The 18019-nt window shown below is 49.3% G+C and overlaps 1 protein-coding gene across 1 annotated transcript in view; it reads right to left on the bottom strand.

Annotated features, from left to right (window-relative positions):
* DHRSX (dehydrogenase/reductase X-linked) overlaps positions 1 to 18019 on the bottom strand; it is a 191974-nt gene that overhangs the window by 139752 nt on the left and 34203 nt on the right. Inside the window, exon 3 of the mRNA XM_060002556.1 lies at positions 13932 to 14000. Within this exon, the coding sequence (XP_059858539.1) occupies positions 13932 to 14000 (69 nt within the window). The remainder of the gene's footprint in view (positions 1 to 13931; positions 14001 to 18019) is intronic.

Below are 18019 nucleotides of genomic sequence, written 5' to 3'. Positions count from 1 at the left end.
CGCCTGCCGATGCAGGGGACACGGGTTCGAGCCCCGGTCCGGGAAGATCCCACGTGCCGCGGAGCAACTAAGCCCTCCCTGAGAAACGGATGACGATGCTGCTTCTGCAAATCTCTAGCCGTGGGGAACGCGGTCGCAGGCCTCAGCTTGCCCTGAAAAAGCAGCGGCATCTTCCTGGGACTTTCCCTCCCACCTCCCGGCCAGGTCAGGTGGAAACCCTGTCTCCCCACCCAGCAGACATGATCCCCGGCTTTGCCCAAAACATAAAAATGGTCAACAGGCTCTCAAGGGCAGCTCCCAGGCCACGTCCCCTCTCTGGAGGCACAAGGGGGGTCCAGAGTGTGAGAAACAGAGCCAACAGACCCCCTCCACCGTGTTTCCGCCGGGCCATCACTGCTGAAGCTACGGACACGTCCAGGGCAGTCGATCCATCACGGAACAGACGCAGGCGTGGGCCGAACACACCTGGCGCTGGACCGTGGCCAGGAGCTGTCGGGACGCATGTTTCTGCCCTGGGCTCGGATGCCCGTGGTGCCTCTGTCTTCGGGGCAGGAGCAGGTCCCCGCGGGACAGGCTTGGCGTGGCCTTTGGGGGCCCCTCACCAGCCGCCCGAACGCGGTTTCACAGACAGAACGTTTCCAGAAAGCAGCCAGGAGGTGGAGCTCTTTTTTTTTTTTTTTGTCTTTGGACCACACTTGTTATCTCTTCTCTCGTTACATAGCCTGCCCGAGGGATGCACGGCTAAAACCACACCATCATCTTCGGGGTAATTAACCTGTACAACAAGCCACATCCCCGTTACGCGGGGCGGGGGGAATTGGGAAAGGGTCCCCCAACTGCCACATCCGCAGAGCTGAGGATGCGCTATCAGTCATCCGGCCGCTCCCGGCTGTTCCAAACCCCGGCCCTAGGTGGTCCCGCCGGTCGGCGGGCAGGGGTCGCCTCCGTGAGGCCCCCCGACGGAAGACGAGAGAGAGGAAACAGCCTCAGAGAGCAGAAGACGCATCCAGGTGGGAACACAGGTGGGTGCAGCGGCTGAATACCCAGCGACTCAGGAGGACTCTGCCCTCCAGCCCAGGCGGGGATGTACCAAGTCTTGGCCGTCCAATCGGACCACCGCCAACCTCTTCCCTCTAAGCCTCACCCTCACCCTGACCTTCCTTTGGGGGCAACCTAACAGCTGCCGTTTTCAAACACTGAACACGCGGGGCTTCCCTGGTGGCGCAGTGGTTGAGAGTCCGCCTGCCGATGCAGGGCACACGGGTTCGTTCCCCCGTCCGGGAGGATCCCACATGCCGCGGAGCGGCTGGGCCCGTGAGCCACAATTACTGAGCCTGCGCTGTAGAGCCCACGAGCCACAAGTACTGAGCCCACGCGCCTAAAGCCTGTGCTCCGCAACAAGAGAGGCCGCGATAGTGAGAGGCCCGCGCACCGCGATGAAGAGTGGCCCCCGCTCGCTGCAACTGGAGAAAGCCCTCACGCAGAAACGAAGACCCAACGCAGCCAAAATAAATAAATAAATATAAAAATAAATAAATAACTACTGTTCTCTGTTTAAAAAAAATAAAATAAAATAAAAATAAAAAACTGAAGACGCTGTACCCTGCAACTCCCTCTCCTCTGGGTACACCCACCTACCGCCCAGCGCTGTATGCGGTCGGGCTTGCCCATGAGCATTTAAAATCCTTAGGGGGAATTTTGTCCTTTATAAAAATAGGTATTCGGTGCTAAAAAGAAAGGAGCTCTGAAGCCATGAAAAGACAGGGAGGAACCTTAAATGCATATGACTGAGTAAAAGAAGCCCATCTGAAAGGGCTACAGACTGTGATTCCAACTCTACGACTTTCTGGAAAAGGCACAACTGTGGAGACAGTCAAAGGATCGGGGCTAAAAAAAAAAAACAAATTAAAATACATACAAAAATAAAAGGATCAGTGGTTGCCAGGGGTTGGAGGGATAAACAGGCAGAACATAGAGGGCTTTTAGGGCAGTGAAACTACCCTGTACGCTACTATAATGGTGGATACACGTCATTATACATTGGTCCAGACCCGTAGAACGTATAACAGCAAGCGTGACCCCTAATGTAAACTACGGACCTTAGTTAGTAATGTGTGCATACTGGTTCATCAGTTGTAACAGATGTGGTGTATTCCTGCAAGATGTTAATAACAGATGAAACTGTGGGGCAGGTATTGGGAATTCCCTGTATTTTGTCCTCAATTTTCTGTAAACTTTAAACTGTACTAAACACTAAACTGTAGCAATTTAAAAAATAACAGTAACGTATAGAGAGACAAAGGGGTTTAGACATACCTGCCAGGTGAGCAGATCCTGCATGGTGACCCCTCAAGCCACCACTGGGTACAGAGAAAGCATGTGCCTTCCAGGAGACCGGGCTTTTTACGACTCGTTTCCCTAAAGGAATCCTAACGTCCTCTCACGTTTAATTTTACAAGCAGGTGATCTGTGGCATTCGCTCCAAATGGGGAGGGTCGTTGTATAGGGCGAGGTTCCCAGTGACAGGTCCACCCCTGGAAAACCTACGCTGGGAAGCCAGCTCTACGGCGGGACATTTCGGAAACGCGTGCCATCACGGGTTGCCCTGTGCTCCCTTCAGCAGGTCTCCGATGTGGATACGTGAAAAGGCGTCATCAATCAGGTACTCGAAACAGGAACACCCTGAGGACAAGTCAGGGCGGGCGTCTGATGGGCGGGCAGAAGCCCACGCCTGGGATGGTGATTACGCAAATGCCAAGGAAGGAGCGTACCAAGCCCTGAAAACTCCCCGAGCTGCACCCTCCCCGTCCACGCCCAGGCTTATCTGCAGGCATGGGGAGGAGGAGTGATGCAAACATGAGGCTGGAAAAAGACAAGGGCTGAATCAACTCCAAAGTGTAACCGGCCAAGTCCTGGAAGGGGAATTCCAGGTAAGGAGGTCAGCTCAGGACACACGGAGCTGGGCGGCCTGATTACCCAGACAGAGAGATGTCTACACCTGGAGCTCCAAGACCTTGCAATACCTGCATCCCTCGGCACACGGCATCCTTGCCAGTCCCCCGCAGGCCAAACGGCGTCACCCAGTGGCCAAACCATCACCCAGATGAATAGCTCTACATGGAAACACACAGTGGAGGACAAGGGCAAGTGGTCCACTCGTGGTGGCCGTGACCAGTGCCACATTCCTGGAGAGCTGTTCGGCAACCTGCATTCAACGCCTTTGACTCCTCATACGACATATCAGAAGGCATCGGGGGAAGAGTAAGTGTTTAAGATACAAAGACAAGGGCACCGAACACACGGGGTAACGAAACACAAGCCATCGATGAGAAATGAGGCAAACACCCTGGGATATCCTGTCAACAGAAGCGTACGTAGCCATAAAAACAAGGACTTCTCTTTATTACAAAGGAAGACGCCCAACTAGACAGAACCTGGAAGAGTTTCTTCATGGATATGTACCTATAACAGATAGATACACACAACCCGGGTGGCAGCTGGGGTTCTGCTTCCTCATGGGCTCATGTTCTGGGTTTGAAGGAGCCGTACCTTCCCATGGGCTGTGGAGGCCCTAGAGCCCTCCCCAGCTCTCGGTACTCTCAGGGGTCTTGGGGCACATGCGGTTCCCTCTGCTGCGTTCTTGTCGCTATGAAAATAACAGGAAGGGTTATAACCCCACCACGTTTCTCCTGCCTCCACTGTGTCCCACCGACAGAGGCGTGACTACAATGTACAAGCCAGGGTCCCTGCGAGACCCTGGGCCAGCAACACCCACCCAACTCCCATCTGTTGAGCTGATTGAGCTGCTTTCTGTCTTTCTCCACCCGCCTCTCTCTTTCTGTTTCCCTGCCTTCTCCATCTCTCCCCATCTCCAAGGGTTGCTCTATTTCTGGGTTCCTTCTAGGACTCTGAGTTCAGACTCAAATTGTCCACTTACTAACGGCATGATGTTAAGAGGCTTCCCGAAACTCTTTGTGCCCTGGTTTCCTCACTCGTAAAAAGGGAATAGTGACAATAACTCCTTCCTAGGAGAGGACCACGTGAATCCATACACGTAAAGCATTTAAAACAATACCCACTACAGAGCACGTATCCAACACGATGCAGCTGTGTACGCTAATGATCATCATTTCTAACAAAAGGCGGTTTGGTTATCTGTTTTGCTGAAGCTCGTTATTCTAACTTCAGTAGCTTATTAAAGAGGGGCTACCAAAAAAAAAAAAAAAAAGAGGGGCTACACATTCTGGTTTGCCACAGACCATTCTCATTTATCTTTTTTGGGGGGCGGGGGGCGGTACCCTGAGGGTACTTCTCAAATTTCAACATGCAGGGATGCAGACCCCAAAGAGAAAGTGACAACCGGTTGGGCTGAGGAGTCAAAGGTCAGAGTCTGGGGCGCCTAGGGCAGCTGGAATGGAGGCGCAGAATCCTCAATGAAAGGCCACAGGGGCAGGAGCTGAAAATTCCGAGTAGAAAATCCCGTCGCAACCTCAGCAGACTACTGAACTGCAGAAACACGGCAAGACACCAAGGAGTTCAGGGGCAAACTGCAGCTGGAAGGTTGAAAGATGTGAGCGGAGAAATTTCAGCCACTGCCTGGTGCTGGGGAGACAGGATGACACTTGCATCTTGCCAGGTTGCAGGGGCTCAGTGAACAGCTCAGAGTCTCACCTGAATCCTGAGATGGGCTACGTCTTAGAACAAAGGATCGAGATTGAGAGCTCCCTATCTTAAGATTGAGAGCTCCATCCAAGGCCCAAGGGCAGAACTGAAATAGACTCATCATGACAAGACGTGAAGCCAAGGTAACCCACCAGTGATAGCACTGTCCACTACAAAGCTCAACACTCTTCAGAGGAAGATAACAGAACGCAAAATCTCTACAGTGGATCAATCACAATGTCCAATACACACACAAAAATGACTAGACATGCAGAGAAATGGGAAAATGTCACCTGCTGTCAAGAAGGAGAAAAATCAATAGAAACAGACCCAGAGATGACGTAGCTGTTGGAATGAAGAGACAAGAACTTTCAGGTAACAACTATGAATTAAAGCATTTACAAGAAAAGATGGAGGTCAAGGGTGAAGAAAGGAAGAACGTCAGGAAAGACATGTGAACTAAAAATAACCAAATGGAAGCCCTAAAACTGAAAAATACAGTTAGTTTTGAGGACAACAATAGTCCGAGGATGGGATTACAAGTGGACTGCACACAAATGAAAAACAATTTGGTGAACGTGAGATAGTTCAATAGAAATCATTCAAGCTACAGCACAAAGGAAGAAAAGGAAGTTGCACAAAATGAACGGGGCTCGATGAAAGGTCAGACGGTGTCACGTAACCTACCACATGCGTGGTTGTGGACTGACAAGAAGGTGGAAAGAACAAAGCAGGAAACGCATGTGAAGAATAGTGGCTAAAAGTTGTTCAAATTTTATCAAAACTTCCTACCCCACGGCTACGGGGAGCCTTTTAAACCCAAGTAGGATAAACACGGGGAACCACACGCAGGCGTATTATCAAAATTCTGAAAACAAGTTAAAAAAAAAAGAGGAAAGAAGGCACATTATATTCAGGAAATAATGATAATAATTATAGCTGATTATAGTTCCGCAACGGGAGAGGCCACAACAGTGAGAGGCCCGGTATCGCAAAAAAAAATAAACACAAATAATTATAGCTGATTTCCTATCTGAAACAATGAAGGCCAGAAGGCCAGGTCACAACAACTTTAATATCCTGGGGGTAGGGCAGTGTTTTCAACCCAGAACTCTACGTGCGTGGAAAACAGCTCTCACGAATGAAGGCGAAATAATGCTACCTGCAAACACTTAGGACCATGTGAATCTCCCACCCTGCTCTGAGGAGACGGTGAAACGTTCCTCTTCAGGAAAAGGTTTTAAAACGTAACCTGCAATAAATGAAAATAAATATTTATCTTCAAGGCACTACAGTACCTTACGGAGCCTCCAAGTATCTGTTAGAAAGTGGATGGAAGCGATTTCTAACATGCTAACATCACGGGCTCTGCACACCCCAAACCACACATCACAGAGATGATAACACGGAGAGGACCACAGATGTGTGCAGAGCTGGGCACGGGCTGTTCTCATCAGAATCTTGACAACAATTTCAGAGGCAACGTCCTTTTCACTGAAGGAGAAGCTCCTTCCAGGAAACGTTAACCTCTGGGTCTCATTTAAGTGTTTCAAATATCATTACATAATCCTCCAAGTTTTATTTTTTTAAAAAGCCTTTCTTACTATATGTTTATCTTCTATAACAACTAAGGACGACTTCATTTCCCCCAGGAGGAAACATATCATGGAAGTAACATTTCCAGAATAACTTTTAGAGACGGTCACGCGAGCAGGTTCTCTAATTACCAAGTTTAAAAGCACGGAGCGCCTTGAGGTGTGTTAGAAGGGAACGGTCAAAATGAATTTCCTCGGCGATGATTCCTCCCCACAAATGAAAAGAGGAGAAACACGGCACAGGATAACAGGACAATGCAGGAGGGAGTGAAAATATTGCATAAATTATTGGTGGGGGAAATGGAACTTTGGATGCACGATGAGAATGAAAATTCTTCCCTGTGGGTTTTTTCTTCTATTATTATTCCTGTAAGTGTGTATAGACGAGCTAAGGAAACTAGGCAGACAATCGCCTCCCTCATGGAAGTCACCTTGACGGCGCTTCCAAAGGTTAACATTAATCATTCCCGAGCCTGAGAAAAGAAGAGCCCTTCACAGGAAGAACACGGTGTGAGCAGTAATAACATTAAATGTTCACAAAGGGCTGTGCTGCGCCTTCGTCCCTTCAGAAAAGACACGATGACCTTCTAAACTTCCTTTTTTTTTTCTTTGTTAATAGAATTGACTGGCCGAATGCCATTTTTTTTTAATTGCAGTAGAGTTGATTTACAATGTTGTGTTGGTTTCACAGCAAAGCAATTCAGTTACACGTACACATGCATCTATTCCTTTTCAAATTCTTTTCCCATGATAGGTTATTACGAGATATTCAGTAGAGTTCCCTGTGCTCTACAGTGGGTCCTTGTTGGTTATCTATTTTATACATAGTAGTGTGTATCTGTTAATCCCAAACTCCTAGTTTATCCCTACCCCCCCCTTTCCCCTTTGGTAACCATACGTTTGTTTTCTATGTCTGTGAGTCTGTTTCTGTTTTGTAAATAAGTTCATTTACATCATATTTCAGATTCCACGTATAAGTGCTATCGTATGATATATGTCTGTCTCTGTCTGGCTTACTTCACTTTGTATGATCATCTCTAGGTCCCTCCAAGTTGCTGCCAATGGCATGATTTCTTTCTTTTTATGGCTGAGTAGTATTCCACTATATATATGTGCCACATCTTCTTTATCCATTCATCTGTTGATGGACAGTTAGGTTGTTTCCATGTCTTGGCTATTGTATATAAATAGTGCTACAATGAACATTGGGGCGCATGTATCTGTTCAACTTATGGTTTTCTCCAGGCATTGTTAAACCTTCTAATTGCCCACAGGAAATCATCTGTCTGTATGAACACCTGTCTAGTGTCTGTCTATCCAGGCATGCCTGCTCACTGTCTACCTCAGGACACCAAGTTAAAGATGAAAGGGGGACATTCCACAGAATTCCTGGCCAGCACTCTGCAAAACTGTCAAGGTCATCAAAAAACAAAAAACAAAAAACACGGAGAGTCTAAAACATGATCACAGCCAAGAGGAGCCTAAAGAGATGGGACAACTAGATATTACCGTAGCATCCTGTGTGGGATCCTGGGATGGAAGAAAGGCATTAGGTAAAAACTAAGGAAATTCGGAAAAAACATAAGGTCTTTAGTCAGGGATCATAGACCAATAAGGTGCTTTCACTGTGAGACACGAACTTAACACAAGATATTAAGGATGGAGAGAACTATAGACATAGGGTATGTGGGGACTCGGGAACCTTCACAGCTCTTCTGTAATCTAGAACTGTTCCAAAATTAAAAGTCCATTTTTTTCAAAATCCACCTATTAAATCATTCACCATCACGTCACAACTGTCAGAGAGGCTGTCATCAAAAAGACCACAAATAACAAATGCTGGAGAGGGCGTGGAGAAGAGGGAGCCCTCCTGCACTGTGGCTGGGAATGTAAGTTGGTGCAGCCACTCTGGACAACAGGATGGAGCTTCCTTAAAAGTAAAAACAGAGCTACCATATGACCCAGCCATCCCACTCCTGGGCATATACCCAGAGAAAACCATAATTCGAAAAGACACATGCACCCCAACGTTCATAACAGCACCGTTTATGCCAGCCAAGACACGGAAGCCACTTAAGTGTCCACAGACAGATGAATGGAGAAAGAAGATGTGGTGCATATATACACAGTGGGATACTGCTCAGCCATAAAAGAGAATGAAATCCTGCCATTGGCAGCAACATGGATGGACTTGGAGGGCACGATGCTAAATGAAGGAACTCAGACAGAGACAAATAGTCTATGATCTCACTTATATGTAGAATCTAAAAAATACAGCAAGCTAGTGAATATAACAAAAAAGAAGCAGACTCACAGATACAGAGGACAAACGAGCGGTTACCAGTGGGGAGAGGGAAGGGGGGAGGGGCAGGATAGGGGGAGGGGATTAAGAGGCACCAACTACTAGGTATAAAATAAATAAGTGACAAGGTTATGTTGTAGAACACAGGGAATATAGCCAATATTTTTCCATAACTATAAACGGAGTATAACCTTTACAGTTGTGAATCACTATACTGTACACGTGAAATATATAACACTGTACATCAACTGTACTTCAATTAAAAAAAATGAAAGGGGGAAAGAAAAGGATGCCTGTAGGAAACAGGAAACTGTCAATAAGGGCCATTTTAAGTTAAATCAAAAAGACAGGAGAAAACCATAATTTGAAAAGATACATGCACCCCAGTGTTCATAGCAACACTATTTACAATAGGCAGGACATGGAAGCAAACTAAGCGTCCATCAATAGATGAATGGATAAAGAAGATGTGGTACATGTATACAGTGGAATACTACTCAGCCATAAAAAAGAACGAAATAATGTTATTTGCAGTGGCATGGATGGGCCTGGAGATGATCATACTAAGTGAAGTAAGTCAGACAGAGAAAGACAAATATTATATGATATCGCTTGCATGTGGAATCTAAAAAATGGTACAAATGAACTTATTTACAAAACAGAAATAGAGTCACAGACGTAGGAAACAAACTTATGGTTACCATGGGAGAGAGGGGGGAAGGGATAAATTAGGAGATTGGGATTGACATATACACACTACTCTATATAATACAGACAACCAACGAGGACCTACTGAACAGCCCAGGGAACTCTACTCAGTATCTCATAATACCCTATATGGGAAAAGAATCTGAAAAGGAATATATGTATAAAACTGAATCACGGTGCTGTATACCTGAAACTAACATGATATTGTAAATCAACTATACTTCAATAAAAAATGATACAGGGACTTCCGTGGTGGCCCAGTGGTAAAGAATCCACCTTACAACGCAGGGGACGCGGGTTCGATCCCTGGTCAGGGGAACTAAGACCCCACATGCTGCGGGGCAGCTAAGCCCGCACGCCGCAACTACGGAGCTCGCACGCCTCAACTAGAGAGCCCGCGTGCCACAAACTACAGAGCCCACACGCCACAACTAGAGAGAAGCCCGCGCGCCACAACGAAGAGCCTGCGTGCTGCAACTCAGACCCGACGCAGCCAAAAATAAATAAATAAGTAATCAATAAATCTTTTTAAAAAATGATACAAATGAACTTATTAACAAAACAGAGTCACAGACATGGAAAACAAACTTACGGTTACCAAAGGGGAAAGGTGGCGGGGGGGGATAAATTAGGAGTCTGGGGTTAACACAGACAGACTACTGTATACAAAATACATAACTAATAAGGACCTACTGTAGAGCACAGAGAACTCTGCTCGATATTCTGTCATAACCGAGAAAGGAGAACAATCTGAAAAGGAATCTATGTACATGTATAACTGAATCACCGTGCTGTACACCTGAAACTAACACGATATACTTTAAGTTAAAAGATTTTTTAAAAGAATAACGTTAAGAAAGGTGTAAAATTGTCCAGGAAGACACTGCTGACCGTGGAAAAGTGTGGAACGGTGACACAAAGCAAGGGATGCCTTTCTCCTTTTAAAAACAAAGAACAGACACCACATTTCCTAGCATTTGGGACTAGGGAATTCCCTCGTGGGTTGCGTGTGTCACTGTGAAATGGGCAAAGCAAAGTTTACCTGCCTGGAGTCCTTTTAAAAGTATTTAAATTATCTGTTTCCATTTGGGTTCATTTGAACGTTGTTATGCCGTTTTGCTGTTTCTTTTTGTGGGGTTCGGGTTTTTACTGGTATTTGGGGGTGGGTTTTCTTTTTTTTTTTTTGTAAATTAGCAAGACTATTTGCTCCAAATAAGAGAGCTTGCATCAGCACATAATTACTCAAGAACAATAAAGGTTTTGGTACCATGGATACATGGTGATAAGGTATGAAAAGTCTCTTCCCTGGAAATCTCTAGGTTGAGAAATGATTGATTCCTGAGACCATACTCGCGAATATATCGTTCCGAAAGCCAAACTAGTTACACACTGATAGACAGGTATCTTCCCATCCCAGCCCCAAACATGACCTCAACTGACTGTGATGTCAAAGGCACATGGTACAGCACAGAAAGCATTCAACGAAGAACTAAGAAGAAAGGGTCAGTACAGAGATGAGGGGGGAGGTAGGCTACAGAGAAATTCGGCATTTAGAAATAATCGTGTTAGGGAACTCTACTCAATACTCTGTAATGACCTATACAGGAAAAGAACCTGAAAAAGAATAGATACATGTATTATGTATAACTGAGTCACTTTGCTGTACAGAAGAAGCTAACACAACACTGTAAAGCAACTATACCCCAATAAAAATTTCCAAAAGAAATAATTGTGTTCTCGACAGTCATCTGCTAGTCTCAGGCTATCTGCTGATTTGCTCCAAAAAAAAAAGAGAAGAATCCAGAGAATCATGGAAGAGCCATAAGCGAGGAACAGGTGGGGCTCCCCCTGGCCAAGTGGGAAGCCGGGGGATGTGGGGACAAGACCCTCAGAGGCTGCAGCAGGGCAGCTAGTCTGGACAGAAGCACCTCTGCAGGGCTGTGGGTTCCACTCCTGAGAGCATCCCGACCCAGACTGGGTCCGGCCGAGTCTGCAGGGAGCTAAACCAAGAGGAAGGGTGAGGGCCGACCGACAGCCACCGATGCACAGGGAGACCCAGTGTCCCCACCGGCCCTGCCCTTGCACAGCGGGTCCCCGGCACAGGGAGTGCCCCTCTTCCCCCGGGACTGGCTGGACCTTGGCTTGGGGGAATCCCGAGGCTGGATGCGAATTCAGCAACGACAGTTCGAGGACCACCACCAAACCACCCTCCTCTGGCCAGGTCTCAGCATCTCCCACCTGTCCCATGGACCCCTCCAGGCGTGCACGGGCTGCGGTGTCCACGGACCGACTTCCAAGTGCCAGGCTTCTCGTGTAAAATACGGACAGCGCTGCCTTCATGTCTGGTTCAACGCGCAAGAGGAATTTTTAAAGGTGCGTGTGCGTGTGTCATCAAGGGTTCACTCCCTCACTGGACCAGCCCCCGTGGGAGTGGCCACGCTCACCCTGGCTCAGACCATATCCCTGCTGCAGACCTCAGGGGTCACTCAGCTTGTGTCCAGACACCTCCCCGGCCCCCATGTCCCCTCCCAGGCCAGGGGGAACCTGAGCTTCCCTGAGCGCTGCCAGTTTCTGGGCAAGGGCAGCTCCAAGCAACACAAGGACCAGCGCAGGGCTGCTACCCACCAAGGACGCCCAGCCTCGCCCTTTCCATAAACACGGATGCCCGGGGGGGGGGGGGGTGGGCTGCCAGCAAGTGGGGTGCAGGCAGGCTGGGGTTTGGGGCTTGTGCAGACCCCTGGGCTCTCTCTGCTGTCGGTGTGCACCTGACTGACTGTCCACCCCGACGGCTACTTCTCCCAGATGCAAACTTCATGGATCTACCTGGTGTCACTTGCTAGAAATGAAGACACAGGAGCAGACACAGCCGAGGCTCTGTCACCAGCCTTGACCAGAGGGACGCTGACATCACCGTCCTGGGTGATCAGGAATCACCGCCCTGCCCAGCGCATGCCCTGGGGGCCTCCCCTCCAGCACAGAGCTGCTGCGGAGGCGTTTTCCCTTTAATCCGTGAGCTTTCTGCACAAACCGTGAGTCGCAGCGTACAGAGCTGATGCCACCAGGAAACTGTCTAAAGATGTTCTAGAACGTTCTTTCCTCCCATCAATCAGGGCTGCGGATTACAGCTCTGTCAGAACACATGAAGCTCTTACACGTTTTACGGAAGCTCACGTAGCCCCAGATGAACCTCGGCACCTTGACTGGTTAGGGCTGTAACACGAGCGAGTTTGGGTGAATTATTTTTTCATCCTTTCCAGAGGTTTTTCAGGTCATGAAAAGAAGCCCACGCTTTGGCGGTTCTCACGAGGCTCCTCTTTTGGTCTGGAAATTATGGTTTCGTGCGGTCACGACAGCAGCGATTCTTAAACTTGAGGGGGGCAGGGGGATTCCCGGGGAGGGCGTGGGAAAATGCAGGTTCCCGGCCCCGCCTGCAGAAGTTTCCGTGCTCAGGGCTGAAAATCAGCACTTCTAACCACCTGCCCCTGGTGACGCTACTGCTAGAGGCCCGGGAAATACACACTGGGTGGAAACCAAGGCGTTGGAGAGAAAGGCCCCCTGAGCCACTGCAAACTAGGGACGGGGTAGGGAACTACCCCATGTGACACGATCAGCTGTCGCAACAGTGGACCACTTCTGCCCCGGGGCAGGCGAGGGAGAGAAGCAGCGCCTCCGTCTGCAGGAGCTGCCTGGTGTTGCAGGAGAGCTGCGGAAGCCCCTCTGTGTTCTGTCTCAAGATCAAAGGCATCCTAGTAGATGCCTAATGAGAACCTGCCGTACAGCACAGGGAACTCCACTTCACGGTACAGCAGAAACTAACACAACATTGTAAAACAACTCTACCCCCATTAAAAAAAAAAAGGGGGGGAGGAAAGGAAAAGGATGAAAGACATCCTGCCACGAGGGCAGGGGAGACATTGGGAATGTCAGCACGCCCCAGCCTTGGGCAGAGGGCCGGACGGTCAACCTGGAACACCCACAAGTGGGAGTCTTGACACAAAGGGACAGATACGGCCTTACCCGTCCGTCCGGGGTTTTCATGTGTCTCTCGGGAATCGCCATCTGCCCACAGATGGGAATCCTCAGCTTCTGGGTGATGCTTGAAACACCCTGGCTCTCACGGCCAAGAACGTGACCTGCATGTGCTTTTTTTGAACATAAGGCACCAGGCTTGGGCTCAGAAAGCACCGGAGAGCGTTGGTATCAGGAAAGATGTGAGGGCCGTGTGTGTATCCCCCGGGTTCAATAGGTAGAGGAGGCCCCGGGGAGGCACGACGGGGCAGCGCCGATCCCCGTGAGACCCGGCAGGTCCTGCTTGGTACATCTTCCCTTCAAGAACCCGAGAAAAGTAGGTGTACCTGCCGGAGGGTGCCTCCAACGGTTCCTGAGTGAACACGGGCCTCAGAGGGCCCTGGAGATCGACAGGGAATGAAAAAGGGCCCCAGTTTCACAAGGAACGCCCTCCCCAGCAGGTGCCGCGGTGGCAGCGTGCTTGCTGCCACCTTCCACGCCCCAAGGAGGACAAAAGCCCCCCCAGAGAAAAGCCCAAGAATCAGAGACACCGCTGCCCAGAGCCACGTCCACCATCCGGGTCCCTGAGCCCACGCCAGGGCCTGCAGCCCCCAGACCAAGCAGCAGAGCCATCTGTCCACCGGGCAGTAGAGTACCTTTGTCATTGAGGGTTTCCTCTCTTATCTTTCTCACAGCTTCTTCCGCTTTGCCTTCGTTATTTCCGCCTACAAGGAAAAGAAAAGATACAATTCAGGGTAAGGAAGCTACCCCATGTGAAACCATGTTTTCTTGAGACAGTAAACACAGCCCTACAACAGGCTAAGTGTCTCCTTCCGTCCTGGCATTGGATTTGGCCATCGGAGCAACTGTAGCGGATTGAGCGTATCCACTGAAGATGCATTTTCTTTAGGCGGATTGGTCAAAAGGATGCCTTTCTGGGACATCTTACTTTTCAGTAATTCCAAGAACACGAAGCACCTAGTGGCATCGGGACCACGGGGACACCAAGAGCATATGAGCGTGAAACTGTCAGCAGAAATGTCAGACTAGACATAGATCTTTCGAGAGACTTTTGGTCCAGGCGACCGCTCTGTTCACAGTGGCTTGAGCTGTAAAAACCATCACGGGGGACTTCCCGGGAGGTCCCGTGGTTAGGACTCTGCGCTTTCACTGCCGAGGGTCTGGGTTCCATCCCTGGTCGGGGAACTAAGATCCCGCAAGCCGCGTGGCACGGCCAAAAAAAAAAATTAAAAAACAAAACATCGCGAGACATTCCCACCATGAGCTCGAGATGTCTCCTCCCGTTACCCGTGACTCCGTAAAATCAGCGGGTGCGATGCTGGGAACGTTCGCTTAGAAGGGTGGCGATGGGTCTTTTGTGAAGGATGAGGGTGTCCCAGTTGAAATTTGGGGCGAAAGAAAGTGAATGAGGTTTCTTTAATGCCTGAGGAGGTGAAACTGTGTTGACCGTGAGGGTAGAGCCTGGAGGGCAGGGGGGCTGTTCTTCCCTACGTCTGCGCGCAGACAGCCCTCACTTTAAGGGGGTCCTGATGTATCTGCTGCTCGGGGTGGGGAGAGGCCAGGCCAGCCTGCTTCCCGGCAGCATCCCTGACTAAGGAGCCGGCCTCAAGCAGCGCCTCTCACCTTGTGCAGAAGCCACACCTGAAACTCCCTGGGGGCTGCGTCACAGGAGACCTCCAACAGGGAGGCCAGAGCTGGCACCTGTGAACACGGGGCTGGGCATGGAGCCCTGACGCCCAGAGAACCAACAGGGGGCAAGAGGACACCGCTGAGGGGCCTGGGAGGGGCAGGTCCCGCCCACATCACCCTCCCACCTGCAGCCACAGCCCCTCCTGGGAAGATGCTGGTTCTCTGGGGTCAAAGCCTACTGAGATCTCCGTGAAAGTACACGACCAAGCAATCCTTTTATCATGCATTTCTGCACGCTGTTTACGTACCCGTGGTCTCACTTACACACTCTAAGAGTATTCCCTACTATTTTCCTCTGTGTTATGTGCTCTGTGTCACTGCCAAGTGTCCCCAAATGAACCTAGGCAATGCCCTTTCCAAAACAAAACAACAAAAAAGATGTTTACAGCAACGGGTGTATTTGTAACAAACATATAAGAGAGGAGAAGTGGTGAACCCAGGGGGAATGAGAAATGCCCCCTGCTGAAGATAAACGTGGCAAAGGACATCTCTGGGGGTGAACGAAAAGGAATATAGAAACTGTCACCGCCTCGGAGAAGTTCAGAGCTGCAGACATCAAGAAGATGCAGCCGCAGAAGTCATTTGCACCTCCAGCTCCTCAAAGAAATAAACATTATGCGGTTATGACGTGGTTTTGCTGGGAGAGCCTTCCTGCACTGCGGGAGTGCAGGGGCAGGGTGGCAAAGAAGCATGTCTTCCATCCCTAAATGTGCCGGGCATCAAAGACCAAAAAAAAAACACAAAGAATCCATGGGGTGCAGACACGTATGAGCTTGTTTCTGAAACTTGTGCAATTTTTAAACATTAAAACACCATCTGCTGCTGGGCTACCCTCCAGCCTGAGACCATCTTGACATCAAGGGCTGGCGTAGCAGAAGCTCAAATGAAGTCAGAAAGACATAAGTGTCCAGAGGAAGAAAGAAAGCTGAGGGTGGGCTGGGGAGAAGCGATGGAACTGCAGGACACACTGGCCACGGCCAGCAGCGTCCCCCGGCGGGCAGCTCACTGCGTGCTCAGGCCATCAGGATATGACATCGGCTCTAGGCGGGATCTAAACAGAACTGACACGTATGAACTTATTTACAAAACGGAATCAGACTCACAGACTTAGAGAACGAACTTGTGGTTACCAGGGGGGAGGGATAAATTTGGAGTTTGGGATTGACTTATACACGCTGCTAGATATAAAACAGATAACCAACAAGGACCTACTGTAGAGCACGGCGAACTCTACTCAGTACTCTGTAATGACCTACATGGGAAAAGAATCTGAAAAACAGTGGATATATGTACACGTATCACTGATTCACTCTGCCGTACACCTGAAACTGACACAACACTGTAAATCAACTATGCTCCGACAGAAGACAGAAATTTAAAAACTTAAAAAGAAATCAAAGAAAAAAATATTCAGGCACTCAGGGCTGGATTGTGTGGGAGGGATGGAGAGGCACTTTGGGGGCAAAGGTCATCTTCAGCAGCTGCCTCGTACGGGCTGGATATGGGATGCTCGACCCTACACAGCTGCCAGTGCTGCCCATATATCTCTGGAGTGCTGGCTGCGTACCCGGAAACACTCCGCCACGACAGCAGCAGGGCTCAGACGCGGTGGGTCCGCCTTCCGCTCAGCCTTCGTGCAGCAGGGGTTAGGTTTTATAGGCGCTGCAGTGCAAGGCGTCAGGGGCACCAAGTCGAGTGGGAAGGACAACCTCTCACATCCAGGTCCGCTCCCTGAAGACAGCACCCTAGCCACCAGATCGTAAAGATCTGCGAGAAGCAACACAACTGTCGTGGCGGAGTGGACCCAAATTAGGGCCAGCACACTACGGACCTGGGGCCAGATCTGGCCCATCGCTTAGACAGCCGTGTCCTTTAAGTACTGGCCGTTGCTGATTTCCTGCTGTAAGGGCAGAGCTGATCAGCATGAGAGAACTATGATAATATTTACCATCCAGCCTATAGCAGAAAAAAACGTTCCAACCCCTGGTCTAGACCTTAGATGACCGCTTATTAAGAATTATGAATAAAGAGGGATCTTCCACCAAAACAGTATTTTGAAACAGTAGGAACTAAGGTACTGTGAACAGATGGGAACCTGAATAATTCATGCATTCTTAGCAGCACTAATGGGCTGGACTCGGACCCAGACTATCACTTCAATTCTTCAGCAAATAATTGATTATTCTGTAAATATTCATGGCCTCGGGACTGAGAGTGCGGAATTGATGAAACCCATCTCTTAGTCTGTGTTTAACAGAAAAATGCATTCTGCCCAATGATAATGTTTCATTAAGTAACCTTGTCTCCAGCTGTCACGTAAGAAGAAAAACTGTCCCTCTCAGGATATGTTCAACTATCCCCTCAAAGACACACAGAGGCGGTAAGACTCCCTATGTGACTGGATTGACAGGGAGGGTCAGAACTGTGTCCCTCGGGGAGAGTTCAATCAGGGACATCAGAACGTTAGTGGGAAAGGAGACACAGGTGGGCGAGGATGTGCTGTCTACTCTCTGTTTAACTCGAGAAAAGTAGAAATTTGGTGCTGACGGATACCATACCTGAGGCTCAAGAAACATCCCCTAAAGGAGGTGATACCAGTCAGGGCTCCAGTCCTCAAACGCTTGGGTACACCAGGCTTTGCTCACATATGCTCGGTGCCCGTGTCCCAGGCTTGCTCACATATGCTCAGTGCCCGTGTCTGCAGTACATACTCATCACCCAGCTAGACCTCATCCTGACCTTCCCTCTAGATCTCCTCGTGACCTAACCCTCTAGACTTCCTCAGGAGCTAAAACCACCACACTGAGGCAAAAGCACAGAAATGGTGGCTCTTTTTACTTCTCTGTCTTCCAACATCACCTAGTTTCACCAGGAATGAGAAGATGAAGGTGCCTGCAGTGGAGGGATCACAGGGGCAGAGACACCAGCACTGGATGCCAGCCTCCCGTCTTTGCTCAGACTAGAAAGCTCCTCCTGGATTGCTCCGCCAGCATCTTCCCACCACTAGCCCAGGCCCAGCCGGTCCTCAGAGGGG

Source organism: Delphinus delphis, chromosome X (genome assembly GCF_949987515.2).
Source record: "Delphinus delphis chromosome X, mDelDel1.2, whole genome shotgun sequence".
NCBI classification, from domain to species: Eukaryota; Metazoa; Chordata; class Mammalia; order Artiodactyla; family Delphinidae; genus Delphinus; species Delphinus delphis.
Note: the sequence above shows the minus strand (reverse complement) of the source record. Positions and strands in the feature narration are given on the sequence as shown.